The sequence below is a fragment of the Hyaena hyaena genome, unplaced genomic scaffold (assembly GCF_003009895.1).
Source record: "Hyaena hyaena isolate Hyena2069 unplaced genomic scaffold, ASM300989v1 scaffold_257, whole genome shotgun sequence".
Classification (NCBI taxonomy): Eukaryota; Metazoa; Chordata; class Mammalia; order Carnivora; family Hyaenidae; genus Hyaena; species Hyaena hyaena.
In genome coordinates, this window is record NW_024080889.1 from 2193430 (window position 1) to 2211515 (window position 18086).

Sequence of the window (18086 nt, forward strand, 5' to 3'; positions counted from 1 at the left end):
TGTGTGTGATGCCACAGAGGCCTAGATAACAGAGCTAATGTCTAAGTGCCTAGTAACTGTACATTAGATATAGCATCTCATTTAACCCTCGCAACAGCCCTGTGATGGAGGTAGTGATAGAGCCCATGTTTTTCGAATTAAAATTTTTTTACATTATAAACATATTATACTAGAACTAAAGAACACATTAGGGAAATATTCAGGCAATATATGAGGAACCATTGAAATCCATAAGAAAATCTTGAATAACTTATTAGAAAACCAAAAAAAAAAAAAAAAACAACAACTAAAGGACATCTAAAGTTAATGCACAAGGAAATTTTTTTCAAAGCAGTCAAAGACTAGGGGAGAAAGATTTTTATACAATTCCAATGAAAACGTAATTTCAAAATAACATTTTTAAGGATTCATATTAAGTGCAGTTGATACACAATGGTGTACAGCATGGTGATTTGACAATTGCATACGTTACTCGGTGCTCACTACAATAAGCCAACATTAGCATCGGTCACCGACGTTATTATAAATTATTGACTATATTCCCTATGCTGTACCTTTATCTCCAGGACTTACTTATTTAAATTGGGAATGTTGCTACCCTCAATATCCCCTTCACCTATTTTGCCCATCCTCTACTCCTGGCAACCACCGATTTGTTCTCTGTATTTATGAGTCTCTTTCTTTTGCCCCATTTCAAATATAGAAGGAAGCTGAGGCACAGAGACAGCCAGGAACTTGCCCCAGGTGCCTCAGCAGGAAGGGTCAGAGCAGGTTTATGAACCCAGGAAGTCCCACCCTAGCCCACTACGGATTTCATCTCTGCTACCTCGTGTCCTGAACTTAGCACTGCTTCCCTCTGACTGCCAGTGATGAGGGAGGTTTTTTGAAGGAAGCAAGATATATAGGGATTCAACAAGACACAGACAGTAAAAGAGATTTGCACAGCAAAACATCATTAAGCATGGCAGAGGGTGATACCAGGCAAGGAACTTCCAAGGTACAAACGTATACACACACAGACATCATAACTTGCTGACCTTGCCTACTTCAACATCCAAAGGAGGAAACATTTTAAACTTTCCAAAGTAAGATAGAACGCAGAATTAGCTGTGTAAAATGTAAAGTGCACTTGAATATTCTATTTGTTCTTTGACAACATAAAAACTGTGCATTTTTCATAGCTAGAAATGGAAACCAAAGGTCCATTGCAAGGACCGCTTCACCAAGAGGTCTGCCAGCCCCTTCTCACTCTGCCTCCCTCTCCATCGCAGCCACACTCCTCCCATTTGGTGGCTCTGTCATGGCACCATCAGCCTTGGAGTGGGCTGAGAGCTGAGACTTCTAGTCCAGTGCTCCACCTCAGCAGTGTCCCTGAGTGACAGCCGGGTCTCCCTTTTCTCATCCACCTCCAGGCTTGGGTGTGGTTCCCTCGCTTCCAAAGCATCATCAAGCTGCCAGCTTGGACTGTTACAGAAGGTTTGGATTCATGCTAAACCTGCCAACCCATCCCTTTTGCTTCACCCCTGAAGGATTATTCTGTTTTAGTCCACCTTCTACGTGGCTGCCCTTCAGCTATCTGAAGACTGTGTGTCCACACATCTCCCCACTGTCCACTCCAACCAACTGCCAACTCCTGTTCTCCAGGCTGGACATTCCCCAAAGCCATGTGACTTTTCCTACGTAATCTGAAACCCACTCCTCTCCGCATTGCTCCTGCTGTCCTCTGAACATGTCCCAGATGTTTGTTGTCCACCTTTGTGGCCTAGTGTCCAAGCTGAAGAGTTACGATGATGACAAAGATGATGATGGTGGTGGCGATGAACACCCCACCTCTATTGGACCTCCTGGGCCTGCCACTATTCCAGGCATTTTGCATGCAGTGTTTCATTCAATTCTCAGATGACTCTGTCATTATTCTCATTTTACAGATGAGGAAACTGAGGCATAGATGGATTAGGAAAGTCCCCTAAGTCCATAGAGCTAGCTAGTGGAGGAGGAGCAGGAAGGGACCATCACAAGCCTAATTCTGCAGGTGTATTACTGCTACAGTCCACACGCACACTACTTCCCGACATTCTGGGGACTACTTCTCCTGATAAAGCTCACATACACATTGCTTCCTGACATTGAGCTCTCCTTAACCTACATCTCTCCACTTGCATTTTTGCTAAATTACAACTCCATCACCTTTTCTTAGAGCCTTATAAGAAGCCTGTGACAAAAACAGGGTAGGAGTCACTCTCTCTCTTTGAAGAAAGAAGAGACCAAGCCACAGAGAGGCTAAGTAACTTGTTCAAGGTCACACAGTGAGTGAGCCCCATACTTAGTCAAAATGAAGTGCAAGTGACAACAGAGGCCAGACAGAGCCTTACCTCCCAGAAACTCTCTCCTGCTTTATGTAACCTGACCGATGTTTTTAAGGAGGTTGAAAGGACACTGGGGCTGGCAGTGTAATCAGGTGTCTAACCCACAAGTGCACACCGCCAAAACCAATTATTCAAATGAGCTTCCCAGCCAGGTTCCACAGAAAAGGCCAGATGGCTAGATGTCTGTGGAGTCAGCCCCCCATCTCTGTCCCTGCAAGCAGCTGAATAGCATTTCAAAGTTAGAGTTGATAGCAAGTTGATTTTAATAATTGATTGTATGGCAAAGGCAGGCCTCTGAGGAGACAGTAACCCAGGATGAGTGGCTGGGGTCCTGGAGGAGCAAAACGATAGAATCAACAACTTTGTCATTTCTAGTTTTAGTTCTTAAACCACTGCTCGCACAGTGTTAGTTGTCTATGTAAAATCCTCCTATGGCTCCTTGTTGGCCATTAGAAGGAAGCTAAACCCTGTAGCCTGGTGTTCAAGGCACGCAGCATCCAGGAAGATCCTTCTCAGGTTCACCTCCCACTGGCCACCTGGCTCTTGTGCTAACACCCTCCATCAGCTCCCCTCACCTTCCTGGGCCCTTTGCAGGGTCCTACACTGGCCTGCTCTTGCTCACACCGGTGCCTTTCCTGGCACTCTGCCTCTGCTTAAGAAGCCTTTCAACTCCATCATTTCTTCCCCTTCTTCTTTCTTTCTGTTCCTCCCTCCTTCCCCCCGCCCCTTCTTTCCCTCAGATGTTGACATAGCACACACTTTGTACTAAGCACTGGGGGGCTGAGGTGGGCTTCACCCTGTGCTCACCCTCAAGGAGGAGGTGTTGGTGAGGATTGCCTTGAAGGATGAGGGGGAGTTAGCCAGGGGTAGAGATTGCCAACAGGTTCTAAAATAGAGAAATAATCATGTTAGATAACAATAGTGTCAATAACAAAACAAGCATTAACTGAACTTATACAGGCTACCAGGCCCTGTTCTAAGTGTTTTATTTCCACCGAAGATGGATCTCATCATACTCCTGCTCCTCCTCTCTCCCTACTTCTACCAATTAGAAGGTGATAGAGGGATCAGAAAGATAGGGGTCAAAACAAAGCTTTATGATTGGTAAAGTCAGGATTTGGAAGGCATAGTTTATCTCCGTGGCTAAAATTGGCCTCCTTTGACCTCATCCCAAAGTTCAACTTCGCCACTAGCCCCAAGCCAAGCAAAAGGTGAGATGCCTCTCAGAAGGCATACCATGTGGCAGAGAGGAGGCTAGAATGGTCCTTCCCAACAGGGTCACTGATCCCAGCAAGCCAGGCCTTTTCTCAAGGGGACCAATCAGATAAGTTTCATCACCTTCCTTGAGGGAGTGGAAACAAAGAAATGGAGAGGAAGCCATTCTCCTTATTGCTGGAGACCAGGAGTCCCTGTTGGGGCTAAAACCAGGAGCTGCCTTGGAGCCCAAACGCCTAGCCTCTGCCTTACTGCCTGAGCCTGGAGTGAGCAGAAAGCCTTGGGGAATGCCAGGTGGTCTGACGTGGCTGGTGCGCATGGTCACAGCTGCAGACCACAGTGTAGATTCACGCACCAAACAAAGGCATCAGCTAAGAGGGCAGGTGGAGGCTGGCATGAAGCCTAGGCCTGATCAGCCTTGTGACTTGGAGGAATTGCATCAGCCCACAGGAAGGGGCACCTTCTTGCAGTTAGTTCATAGGATGTAAAAGGTGTGAGCCTTGTGGGGTATACAGATTAGAGACATGGTTGAAGAAGTTGGAGCAATAAGTGGGGACCCATTTGTGGAGGTCTCCGGCAGTCATACCAAGATCAAACTATAAGACCAGTTAACATATGTGTGGCACTCATCTCAAACCCGGCAGTGTCTCCAACATTTTCCATGGCTGATCTCGTTTAATCCTCATAACAACCCTCTTAGGTAGCAAGATGAACATTTTGCAGATGAGGGCTGAGCTACAGAAGGGCCACACAGCTACTATATGGCCGAAGCTAATATGTTGCTGGGTCTTATCCAGACAGTATGGCTCCAGAGTCCACACTGCAAACTAAGCCACTTTTCAGGATCAGACCAGGTGGACAGGGATCTAACCCCAGCTTGAGGCTTGTGAAGGACTGAAGGACTTTTTCCTCTCTTTTGCGTTTCCTTTGCCCTTTCTCACTTAAGAAGCTGAAAGAGATGATTCCTAGCCCTAGGAGCCCCCGTGCACTCCTTTAGAAAATGTTCCCTGTTGGGCCTTGTTAAATGGTTCTTTTTACTCCTCTCCGTGTACTTATGTAGAGAAAAATAATCGATTGGTTCTGGAATGAACTTCCAGCTCTATCCTTACACAGCAATGTGACCTTGGCCTCTGTTTCCTTGTGTTTGAAATGTAGGGATCGGGTTTTATGAAATCTTGGGTCCTTCCAATCGGTGACTGGCTCTCAGAATTGTTTTGTTTTGTTAAATAATTTTGTTAAGTTTATTTATTTTGAGAGAGAGAGAGTGCACACAGGAACAGGGGAAGGGCAGAGAGAGGGAGAGAGAGGATCCAAAACAGGCTCTGCACTGTCAGCACACAACCCGACACGAGGCTCAAACTCATGAACCATGAGATCATGACCTGAGCAAAACCAAGAGTTGGACACTTAACCAACTGAACCACCCAGGCACCCCAGAATTGTTTTAAGTCACAATGTGGAAATCCCATCAAGCCTGGTATTGCTGCCAAGCAGGAGACTGGAGGGAGGAGGCTGAATTCCCAGGGCACATGTTCTCCATGGGAAGGGAGAGGGCACTGCAACAAAGCTTCTCCTTGTCCACTAGTAATAAGTTCTGGGAGAAAGGGCCCAGGAATTTTAAGGTTAAAGATGATCCCTTTTCCAGGTGTGATCTGAGTATTCCCTTTCCTGATCCCACCACCTTGTCAAAAAGGCCACCATTATGGGGTAAAGATCTTGCAACATAGTAAAGGAAGTCCTACCTCCTAACTCTGCTATGAACCTTGGGAATGTTCTGGGCCACCTCACATGTACATGCAGTTTGTTCAGTGCCTAAAGGCTCCTGGTAATGTGCCAAGGCCAGCTGTGACTGCTCCCAACCACACGTCTAGCCGGAGCAAGCGTACTTTACCCACTCAGAGGGGCACCTGTTTGCCAGCTTGCGGGGGGAACCTCTTGTCAATTTGCATAAAGGTAATTTTCACGTTAGCTGCCATTTGAAATTCAGTTTCCCCATTTAAAAATGAAGGGTGTTGCATCCACCCCTCACCTCACATGAGTCCCCTCACTTGGGCGCTGATCTTACTCCCAGGACTGGCGAGAGAGAATAGAGTGAGGTGCACCTGGGTGGCTCAGCCAGTTAAGTGTCTAACTCTTGATTTCGGCTCAGGTCATGATCTCACAGTTCCTGAGATGGAGTCCTGTGTTGGTCTCAGTGTTGACAGTGCAGAAGCTGCTTGGGATTCTCTATCTCCCTCTCTTTCTTCCCCTTCCCCTCTTGCATGCTCTCTCTCTCAAAATAGACAAACATTAAAAAAAAAAATAGAGACTAGAGTGATGGCTAAGAACAAAGGCTTTAGAGGTGGTAGACTGGGTTCAAACCTTTCCTCTATCACTTGTCCTTGCTGGACTACAGACAAATTACTTATACTTTCTGAGCCTCAATTTATACGGTTTAATGGAGGGGTGGCTGTGTATCTGACACTGTGCTAGCATGAAAGACTCAATGGCAAATGAAATAGGTTCAATTCTTGCCCTCCTGGTGCTTTCAGGTCTTTGAGCAAAACAGATGAGTTTGTCCAGGGTCACAAAACTACTCAGTGGTAGATCTGGGACACAAACCCAAGTCCTATGACTTGGAGCCAATGTTCTTATCCATCCTCCACTTTACCTTTGTAGGCCAGGCCACATCCTTGTTGTGATAGTCTAAGAGGGAATGTGAGGGAAATGCTTTAAATATCCTAGTGGTGGTGATCGCCAGTGGGATATGTTATAATTATCCCTTGTGTTTGGGACAAAAGACACTGCCCGCTATCCTCCATCTCCACCACAGCAGAGCCCACTCCACCTGCTAAGCATTTTGCAGAAGCTGTTGATGACAGATTGTCTGGCATTCTGACACTGGCCAATCAATAGAACTGGAAGGTGCCTCAGGCCAAGGGCAATTGAATCCCAACCTTTTAGTGGCATTAAATAAAGCAATATTTATTTTGCTTTTGGTGCAAATATACTTAATCCAATCTAGCTCACTGGTAATGCTGAAAAACTGCTGCATTTGAGGGACAATTGCATGTGTGCCTCATACATCTCTGCCTGTCAGTGCCACCCTTCCAGGAGCATACAGCCTCACAGTGCTTAGATGAGATTGATCTGGGGCCACCAAGCTGTCTTGTTCTCTATCCTTTAGAGGAGATGAAAAGGAAATCGTAAGGAGGGTAATTAAAATCATTGCTCTCATTCTAGCTGCCATTATGCAACTAGAATCAGCAGGATGCCCTTCACGAGATGGAGCTATTTATTTTCCATTTGAATAATATTCTCTGGAACCATTGTATCTCTGCCATGGGCAGAGGATGAAGAGACCAGTAAAGGAAGAGCAGATAGGAGTAGCTTGGGGTCTCTTTCATAGATAACACAGCCTTTCCCATGGCTGGTGGGACCTCAAAAAAATCACTGTAGACCATCCAGGCATCAATATGATCTCAGTTCAAACCCCAGATCTATATCCTAGTAGTTGTCAAGTGACCTTCTAAAGGTAAAATCTCTCTTGGATTTTATTTACTCATTTATAAAATGAGGCTACCTTAATTGATTATTGTGAAAGTGTCTAGCATATAACAGATGCTTAAATGCTTTTCAAAATATGTCTTTAAGTAATACCTAAACTTTGTTTGCATATCTTCAGGGTATTTGTTCATATATTCATTCATTTGCTCATTCATTCAATAGATACAATGAAACTTCTCTGGACCTGGGTCTATAGTAGATAAGTTGGAGTGGGGGTGGGCAAGATAACAAGACATAGTCCTTGCCCTCATTGGGCTCACAGTTTGGAAGAAGAAACAAAGGATAATCAAGAGTAAAAAAACAAATCTAGTCAAGAGTATCTCCAACTCAAGAGAATGGAAGCATATATTATGTGGTTACATATAAATTTGACTTCCATAAATTTGGATTTTTAAAAATTTTTAATGTTTATTTTTAAAAGAAAGAGAGAGAGAGACAGGATGAATAGGGAAGGGCAGAGAGAGAGAGAGGGAAACACAGAATCTGAAGCAGGCTCCAAGCTCTGGGCTGTCAGCACAGAACCCAATGTGGGGCTCGAATTCATGAACCACGAGATCATGACCTGAGCCAAAGTAGGACACCTAACAGACTGAGTCACACAGGCATCCCTGGATTTTCTAGAATGATCCCATGTCAAATATTGTGTCTCATTGGCACCGTAAAAAGCCCCATTTATGTCAGAGTATAGGTCCTGACTTGGAGCTCATGCAGAAATTTTGTCTTAAAAATAAATAACAGAATAGAAGAGCACCAAGAAGACAGAGACCCAGGATTTCACACTCAGTGACTCTAAATTGGCAATCATAATGTAAGAGCTGGACATCTGGAGGTCACCTTGTTCATTCCCTTGTCTTGAGGCAGATGGTTTGGGTCCTGAAACCACTGAAGAGAAAGAGCTGAGTCACCCCTGCCCTCCTGGTGCTTATAGGCTAGTTAAGGACAGAAGCATAATACACTAGTTGCCTGTTAGAAATATGTATAATTTCCAACCATTCTCACTTCCCTGACTTTGCACATGCCAGAATGCTCTCTCAGGACTTGACTTTTGGCAAATTCCCATCCCTTCTTCAAAGTTCAGAGCTACTTAGGAACTCCTAGAGGCAAAGATAGGGTCTCATGTAAATCTTGAATGTTGAAAAATGCATACAGTTGATGTTAAGATATTGGCAACTGTTGATTATTTGGTGTTTCTTTTTAAAACTGTATCAATCCTTTTCCTAGAATATTTTGTTTTCTTTATATTTAAGCTTTATCAGAATTGTGTGCTTCTTCCAAGTCCCTAACTTCAGAAATAACGCCCAATTATCGATGCTTTAAAAATCATATAATGAGATTTATAGCAGCATTATTTATGATAGCCAAGATATGGAAACAGCCCACGTGTCCATCAGTGGATGGATGGATAAAGAAGATGTGTATACATACACAGTGGAATATTATTCATCTATAAAAGCAATGAAACCTTGCCGTTTGCAATGACATGGATGGAGCTAAAGATTATAAGGCTAAGCAAAATAAGTTAATCAAAGAAAGACAAATACCATATGATTTCACTTATATGTAAAATTTAAGAAACAAAACGATGAGCAAAAGAAAAGAGAGAAACCAGGAAACAGACTCTTAACTATACAGAGTAAACAGATGATTACTAGAGGGGGTGGGAGCAGAGGGATGGGTTAAATAGATGATGGGGATTAAGGAGTGCACTTATTGTGATGAGCATATGGTGATATATAGAATTGTTGAATCATTGTATTGTATCTCTGAAAGTAATATAATACTATATTTAAACTAATTGGAATTAAAAAAACTCAAGCCAAAAAAAAAAAAAACCCATATGAGACAGCTGGTAGAGACCTCCCTGAGTGAAATACAACCTCCTTGTTTTACAAAGAAGAGCATGGATCTAAGGGAGGGGAAGTGACTTTCTCAATTTGATATAGATAGACATTAGGGGCAAGGCCTGTCTTCCTGGCCCTCAGCCAGGCAGGGCTCCTGCATCTTTACTAAAGTGTTTTCTTTAGTAAATGCCCACTTGCTGATAGACTATTGCCATGAGAAGTGTTCTTTAAAAATGAGATCAAAAACTACCCAGCACAGGTCCTACTCTCTGAAGAGTTTCACAAGTGCTTTAGATTCTACAAAACTCTAGGATTCTTTGAGAATTGAGATGACTTTGAGTCACCAGCCACACTTTATTTTCATCAGCAGGCCAGATGAAGATGTTGACCTTTCAGGATCTTTGTCTGTAACTCTTTCTTTTAAGTTTTGAATCTCACTTTTTTTTTTTTTTTTTTTTTTTTAATGAAAGAGGCTTCCTGGAAGCATCAGGGCCAAATGGGAAGACCAATTTGGGATAATTCACCCTGATTCTAGTCTGGACCTTGTGGAATACTAGTCTGGACCTTGTGGAATACCAGTTAGGTGACCTTGAAGGAATAGCTTACCTTCTCTGGACTTTAGTGCTCCCACTTGAAAAATGGAATCCACCTGTGTGCCTGGATGGTTATAAGAACTGTATCACAGGAGATTGGGAAATTCTTGGGAAATCATGAAATGTTCATTCAACAACTACTTCTTCAATGTCTCTCATAGTCTAGACTCTTTGTCAGGTATAAGAATACAAACATAAATGAGACATCATCCTTACCCTTAAAGACTTCATGATCCAGTGAAGAAGACAGACTCAGTTAATTACTATATCTTTTGCTATAGCCAATCTGATAAGGATGGGAGGGGGAGCAATGGATTCCACAGGAATAGAAGAAAACTACCTATCCTACATTTGCAGAGAGTAAGTCAGCAAGCCTTCCTGGAAGAAGTAACATTTAGGTTTAGACAGTTTCAACAATACCACAATCCCCACCACTGCCAATGCCATTACTGGCTACAATTTATTCAATATTCAGTCTGTTCTGAGGATTCTGCTGCGCCATTATTAGTTCATGTTCACAATCCAGGAAGTCAAGGTTATTTTCCTTATTACACATGTGATAAAACAGAAGCACAAAGGGGCTTTGAAAAAAAATGTTACAAAGATTGCATAGCTAGTAAAGAGTACAACCAAAGCTTAAACCCAACTGTGGCTTCCAAATCTCCTGGTCTTCACAACACAGCCTTACAGTTCCTTGTGACTCTAGGAGGGAAGGCTAAGACTAGTAGAGGAAGTCACTGGGAGACAAATTTCAGCTAAAGAGAAGGAAGATTTTTCTAGCAGAACTGTCGCAGAATGAGATAAGCTACCTGGGGAGGTGGTGAGTACCAGGTCATAGAAGTGTAATGGAGCAAGCTGGTGAGTTGCCTAAAACCTTGCTTAGGGCATTCTTATTTGGAGGCAGAGGAGAGGTAAGTAAGCTAATCTTCTCCAGGGAACAGTCATTTGTGATTAAGTCCTATTAGCAAAAATAATGTTCTATTCCAAATTTTTACTCAGTGGAAGCTGGAAGAGCTGTGGGAGCATAGCACCCAGACCAATGGTTCCATCTGCTTGGTGACCAGCCACGGGAAGTGAACAATATAGGGGTCTGCTGGAGTTTTCTATAAATTAGGCTCCAGAGCTATATGGTTAAGGATGCTTTCTGTTAAAGAAACAAGGACTGATTTCAGCCACTTAAGCAAAAAGGGAATTTATAGGAAAGGTAACATTTGGAAAACAAACAATTAATACAGTAATTCTGGAAGGCAGAAAATTGGCTGTTGGCAAAAATAATCTACCTATGTTCCATAGTAGCACTGCTGTACACCTGACTTTCAGCCTACATCACCTAGTCCAAATTTAAATCCTGGGGGAAAGTGGCTGTTGCCTGAGCCTGGTTTCCTGTTGCTATTCTGGCTGGCAGATCACAAAGAGGGAGCATGTGGCTCATATGGTCCTCTGTGGTGGAAAAAAGGCACCATCATAGTCTCATCATCTGTAACGATAAGAGAAGCATACTCTTCCCAACCATGTCCCATCTAATCATAGAGTTAGATGCTGGGCATTATCCAAAGAAAGTGGGCAAATGCCTACTACATTAGAAATATGGACATGAAGTCAGATCTGCCTGATTCCCAGACTGAAGGAAAAGATAGGGGGTTATCCCTGACCACTGCTGTCTGCTGCCCACCCCACGCCCCTGTGCACTGTAAACTTATTGGTCTATATCACTCCTATAAGATGTAGCACAAAACAATAACAGAGTCATCTGGGTGGTTCAGTCGGCTGAGTGTCTGACTTTGGCTCCGGTCATGATCTCACAGTTCTGCTTTGGATTCTGTGCAGCCCCTCCCCACTTCTGCCCCTCTCCCAGTCATGCCCTGTCTCTCTTGCTCTCTCAAAAATAAACATTAAAAAACAAAAATAGTAAAAATAAAGCAATAATAAAAAGTTCAATAAAGCAACATAATATTTTTAAGTTGCTATCATATGGCAGAGCCCATGCTAAATTACGTTCATTACATGTGTTTATCTCATTTAATCCTCACAATATTGTCCTGAGTTATAAATGGACATAAGCCTTGAGCGTAGCTTCTTTCTCCTGTTAGCCTATGTTCTTGAAGACCAGGAATGCAGTCTGCTTGTGAACCAATCCTGATATCACCTCTTTTCTGAAGCACTTTGTTTGTAACCACTCTGTGCTTCAGTTTCCACATCTGCAAAATGGGAATATTAATAGCACCACCCTCATAACATTAACTTAAATTATGCATTTTGTATTTGGTAAAAAATATTTAGTTCTTGAGACCAAAGTAATGTCAGCAAATGTTCTGCTGATTCTGTTTGCTTGATTGTGATGGTGATGCTGTTGTAACCTAGATGTAGGGCTCTCTCTGTTCTCACTCTGCAAGCAGTAAAAAGCTGACATCAGCACTGGGTTGATCTAAACCCAGCAACACAAAGACAAAAAAATAAAACTCTGCCAGGCCTTCAAAGCCCTTTACATTTCACCTCCACCTTCCTTCACAGCTTTACCAATACCACCTCCTTACTACATACTCTATGACTCAACCAAACCAAACTGTCCACCATTCCCCCCATATCCTAGGTAGATTCACAGTTCCTTTCTTTGATTCTACATTTTCTTTTACCCCAACACCTGGAAAAATCCTATTCATCCAGCAAGATAAATATCCTACTTATAGGATAAGATTTAAATATAAATATTCTATTTATCTAGCAAGATAAATATCCAGACTCAACTCAAATGACTTCTCCTCAATGACTCCTTTCCCCATGTGCCCCATGACACATTAGTTATTCTCCTACAGGGTTCCCACAATGCTTATTTTAAGCAAAAAGGGGAAATTATTATTATTTTCCCCCCATCCTCACCCCACCCATCTTGAAGAAGAGGTAGATTCCCACTACAGTCCTTTATTTTTCTGAGTAGGGTGATATATGGGGATAGAAATTTAATAAATTAAGAGAGGGTTAAACTATATTGCTTAAGGAAAGAGAGGAACTTGGAGGATACGATAGGGGTGTAAAATAGTGAATCAGAGGGGTCGAGGAGAAAAAAGAGGACAATTGGGGCCCAGAAGACAAAAAGAAGGACACCCATTAGTTTTGAATCTGGTTAAAAATCTGCCAAGAGCAGACTCTTATCCTGTAGGTGATGAAGACCCATAGATGAATCTTGATCAGGAAAGCAAGACAGAATGTCTGGGAGACATTCTGGGAATTAGAAGGGGATAGACCAGAGAGAAGAAAAGTGGTAATTAGAATTGTGAATAGGCACAGAGTTCCAGGAACTTGTACCTCAGCCTGGGTTGGCCTGGAGAGTACCGAGAGTGTGTGAAGGCCTGGCAGATGGCGGCATGGGGACAGAGACCTGGAGATGACATCTCTTCCCAAGTGTAAGCAGAGCTTTGAGTAGATCTGAAGTGAGAAAAGGAGGAAGAGGGAAGGGAGGAGAACCAGAAGTCATGACTGCACTTGTTCTCGTGAGGTTCTTTAATGTGCTCAAGGGAGAGTATGGAGAAGGTAGTCAGGATAGCCTCCCCTGAGCCGGTGACATTTGAGCACAGATTTGAAATAAGTAAGGATGAGTCAGTAAGATATCCGGAGGGAGAGTATTCCAGGCAGAGGGACAGCCTGTAAAAGAAAGCCCTGAGGCAGGATGTACCTGGTTTGTTGGAGAAACAATGAGGGTTCCGGCATATGGCGTAGAGGAAGCGAGAGGGATGGTAGGTAGTAGGAGCTGAAGCCAGAGGTTGGCAGGGAAGGACCACATGGAGACTTGTAGCATGTGGGGGGTTTACTCTGCATCGAACAGGGACCATTTGAGAAAAGGGACATAATTTGAATTATGTTTTAGAGGATATCCTGGATGTGTGGAAAATGGGGATGTGAGGGGAAGGTAGGGTGAGAGGTGGGCTAGGAGGATGGCAGGATGGAAATAAGACCAGGTAAGAGATTATTACAATACTTGGGACCTTGGTCCAAGCTCAAGGTGATAGGTCAAGTGGAGGTGATAAAAAGGTTTTGGATTCTAAATGCATTTTGAGAGTAGGGACAATGGATTACTTCTGGGTAGAAGACAGAGAGGAATAATAGAAACACTAGTGACTTCAGCTTGAACATTTCTTTCTACTGCCTTGTGTAACAGATGTTCATGGGTCTGCGGTCGCCGAGAGTGGATACTGAAGTCAGGCTTGTCCACAGAAATATCTGAACTTCTCTGTGACTCAGCTTCTTCTTATATAAAGTGGGATTTATGATTGTAATGACTTCATAGGGTTGTTGAAAGCATTGAATGAATTAATACACGTAAAATGCTTAGAACTGTCTCTGGCAAAAAATAAATGCTAGATAAGTGACATAAAGACTGTTCCTACACCTAACTGGTTTTGTTTTGTTTTGTTTTTGGGTTTTGTTTTGTTGTTGTTGTTGTTGTTGTTGTTGGTAAATGAGAAGCTTGGCTTGTCCTGTTCATACTGACTCTGACTTTGGGTACTACTCAGGTGCTCTCTGATGGGGTTTGACCTGAACCGTCACTGGCTGGACCCCTCTCCGTGGGCCCACCCTACCCTGCATGGAGTGAAACAGCTCATCATCCAGATGTACAATGACCCAGTGAGTAACCAAACCCATTCAACACCTGTTGGTTTTATGGCTTAATCTGGGAAAGGGCAACGTTGTATTGGGGATGTCCACTTGGAGCTACAAACCAGGAGTGCAGGGTCAAACCAGGGTGGGTATTAGGACTGCTGGTCTCATCTCTAAATGAGTACCTTCCCCTACTCCCCGCAAATATTGGGTTCAGGTGGATTCAGGAGATTTCATGGGATAAAGGAAATATATTAAAGCAGATTCACATTTGTCATGGCTCTTTGGCTATAATCAAAAGACATACAACTTGAGAATTTATTACATGAGTCCCAGAATACTGTAGACACCCTCCTCTACCTGTAGGAGACAGGTGCCAAGCATAACATATAGTGCCTCCCACCACTAGAGAGTGATTCACTCTCATTTTCTAGTTCCAGTTCCAAAAGGACCATGACTGGCCTAGCTGGGAGGACATGTCACCACTGGGCAAGTCAACTCTGGATCCAAAAGCAAACATACGTAAGACAGGACAGCCTCACTGGAACCACATGGTTAGACTTAGGGGCTGTGGTGAGTCCATTATTTGGATTCTCCCAGAGAAGAGGGTCTGCTATTCCAGAAAGAAGGAGAACAATGGGTATACATATTGAGTTTGATAATAGGGGTAAGACTTTTAAGAAATAGGAGAGGACATTGGGGTTTCATAGGTTAGAGAAAGGAGGCAGACCATAGTCATTCTATCTCTGAAGAGCTATCAGAGAGGACAGGACAGACGTCTTCTGGGTGGAGGCCAAGGGTAGAGGTAAGGCCTGTAGAGAAATAGAAGTTTTTAACACTTAGAGCTGCCTGAGACAGAGTGTGTGTAGGAGCTGTGAACTTTGCTTTACTAAAAGTGTTCACCTTGATGCTAAATGACACTGCCAAAATGGCACATAGAGGAGATTCAACTGGAAAACACTGTAGTGAGATAGCAATTGAGTCTCTTCTAACTTTGATGACTATGATTTCATGATCCCTTGACTTCCATAGCTCCTATATTTTTTTCTGATGTGGCTGATTACAGATATTCAATATCTATTGGTTGAATTGAATTGGATTAAATATGGCAAATCCTGTTATGCCAACTGTAATATGGTTTATAGATATAAAACAATTATTCACTGAGAGGACTATGAGGCATAATTAAAAAAAAAAAAAAAGACATGAGACAGTGATAAGGTGGGAGCCATTGAGCAAAATAGTATTTTAGATGAATCCCTGAGGAGAGAGGTAGGGCATGGAGGAGGAACCAAAGCGAAGGGGGTTAGGTTTGCTAAAGAAAAGAGGCTTCAGCCTCCCTTCGCTATCATTGATTACAAGTCATTGATTTGCTCACAAACAACTGGGCACTCGTCCATGCTATAGAACGTGGATCAGGCAAGAGTGAGTGACAGATATTTAGACACTCTCTGTGCCATGAATAGATTGCTCATGAGCTGGCTGGATCTTAATAAACACACTTGAATCCTGAGCTCATTTCATAAGCTGGGTTCTTACTGACAGTCCATTCCTTTAAGCCCTAAGCAAGGACAGGAGCACTTACATGGGAATCAAGGATCCCAGCTCCTTCCACCTCTTCTCTCTTTTCCACCCCCTCTCTCCCTCCCCAGGCTTTTACTCCAGTCTTGCCTTCCTTCTTTCCACAATTATTTATCAAGTAGTTTCTATATACTAGGCATTGAGGCTCTTTCTAGTAGTGAACAAAACCCTAACCCTTGCAATTTGTGGGGAAATAGACATTAAATAAGTAAATACTGGTAAATACAGATTTAAAAATTGTGTGTGGAGTTATGGGGGGAGAAAAAAGCACCCAGAGTATGTGACCTATGGGTAACGTGGTTATAAGTTTTGGCTTGCCTGGGGCAGTTCCCATTATACCTGTTGTCCTAGAGTATTAACAGTGCCCCCTTTCACTCTTAGAAATGTCCCAGTTTAGATGATAAATTATACTGTCTCTCTACTTAAAAGCTATGTGAAAGCACCTGTCACAGCACATGGTGTGTAGCAGTCCTCAACAAACATTATTTGGATTCGATTCGAAATCGCATTTGACTTTAAGAGTCATTGTGTCCAGTTGCAGACAGCGCAGTACCCAAAGGCATCTGCCCTAATAGCCTTAAATGCTTTCTACTTCTGACCTTCAATGTTGCACACATCATCATAATCACTCAACCCAGCGCTATATGAACTTCCAGGACAGCTTCTGGCCTCGTTTCTAAATGCTCACAGCCTCACTCCTCCATCCCAATGGCCTTCTGCTTAACAGAATTAGCAAGCAGAGGATCAGCAGGCCCTCCCTGGTGGGCAGGGACTATGTCTGTGAGCATTCTCGTTCCTCACCAAACCCTTTCAGGCTCTGGGGTGGGTGCTGGGAATAATCAGAGCTGCTGTCCTCCCTGAAAGAGTTCACAGCCTGGTGGAGACAGGTATTTAAAGGCAGTTATTCCAGGTGCATTTGTGGAGGAAGGCACAGGGGCTTTGGGAGCTGATGGAAGGAACCCAACCCAGGAGGCCACACCTGAGCTGATGCGTGAAAGATTCCCAGGGCAGGGAAGGCTTTCCAGGCAAAGGAGACATCTGTGCATCTGCCTTGAGAGGGAGGCACCCTCAGGAGACTGCCAAGTCATTCAGTGACTGGTACTAGGGGGAGGCAGAGGGGCAGAGGGGATTATGATAGAAGGTGCAATTTGGACTTTATCCTCATGGGAATGGGGAGCATGGAAGTATTTTAAGCCAGGAAATGACAGGATCAAGTTTGCATTTCAGAAAGAGCCCTCTGGTGTCTATAAGGGGGTGGATTTGGAGAGTGCCAATCTAAAGGCTAGAGACCAGTAGAGCCTGTGCTATAAGGTTGGAGAGGCATTATGGAGGGAGACATGGGCAGCTTAGTGCCCAGCTGATGGAACAGGAAGGAGTCTTGCATGACATCTATTGTTTGGCCTAGACAGCACAGTGGAGGTGGTGCCCTTCCTGAGATGGGAACTCAGGAGGGGCAGAGAGCCTGGGCACAAGCTTTAGACATGCTGACTTTGAAGTTGAGCAAAAGTGATATGTCCAACCTACACTGTGAGTCTCAGGCACGAGCACTTCTGTGTCCCCACCTGGCAACAGGAGCCTGCTGTGCTGTGTTGATGATGGCATTTACTTCAAAGGCTGCTTTCCTAGCCCTTTGTTCACTAAGTCCTTTCCCCTCCTCTATGGGCCTTGGAAATTAAGTGATTCTCTTGACTATGGAGTGTTTCACCCAGAGGACTGTACTGATTCTTAGATATAAAGTGTTTTGTCCCCCACTCCTGGGACAGCTCCCTGTGGACAGTGTGGCCTTTGTCTACCAGTCGTGATGGATGGTCCCTTAGGCAGGGTCTGGCTGATTCATCTCAGAGTCGTCACTGCCCAGCAGGGCTCCAGCTCTGGCAGACACTCAGTATAAACATTGAGCAAATGACAAAGTAAACCAGAGCCATTGTGAGTTGGTTTTAATATGATTTCTCTGATGAAAAGAAGCAACTGGACCACGTACCTCTCCTCAATCTCACCTCCCCCTCAGAGTGTCCCAGATGCTGCGGACACCATCCGGGTCCCCTTTTACTTAAGACTCTGGAGTATGGACATAAAGGCTCTCCTAGGTGTCTCTGCAACCCACTGAGATTGTCCTAAACTTTCAGGGGTAGAACCTGAGATTGCATTACCTGCGCTGGTTCCCATGACACAGGCTCCTGGTCACCTTCACTAATATGCTCCGTTTCTGGCCTTAGTGCCCACTGCATTCCACCCACCCTTGAACTTAGCCTTTTCTGGCCACCAACAGCTCTCTCAGATCCTTGGGTTTCTGTCTTCCCACTGTCCAAACACATCTTGTTCAGGAGCTGCTCTTTGACATCATTACCTTC

General features: G+C 43.8%; 1 protein-coding gene across 6 annotated transcripts in view; it reads left to right on the forward strand.

Annotated features, from left to right (window-relative positions):
• The window catches only part of LOC120240623 (BEN domain-containing protein 5), a 1403952-nt gene that overhangs the window by 1288780 nt on the left and 97086 nt on the right, over positions 1-18086 (forward strand). For all 6 annotated transcript variants that reach the window (XM_039245389.1, XM_039245392.1, XM_039245387.1 and 3 more), the window contains exon 9: positions 14070-14181. In XM_039245389.1, the coding sequence (XP_039101320.1) occupies positions 14070-14181 (112 nt within the window). The remainder of the gene's footprint in view (positions 1-14069; positions 14182-18086) is intronic.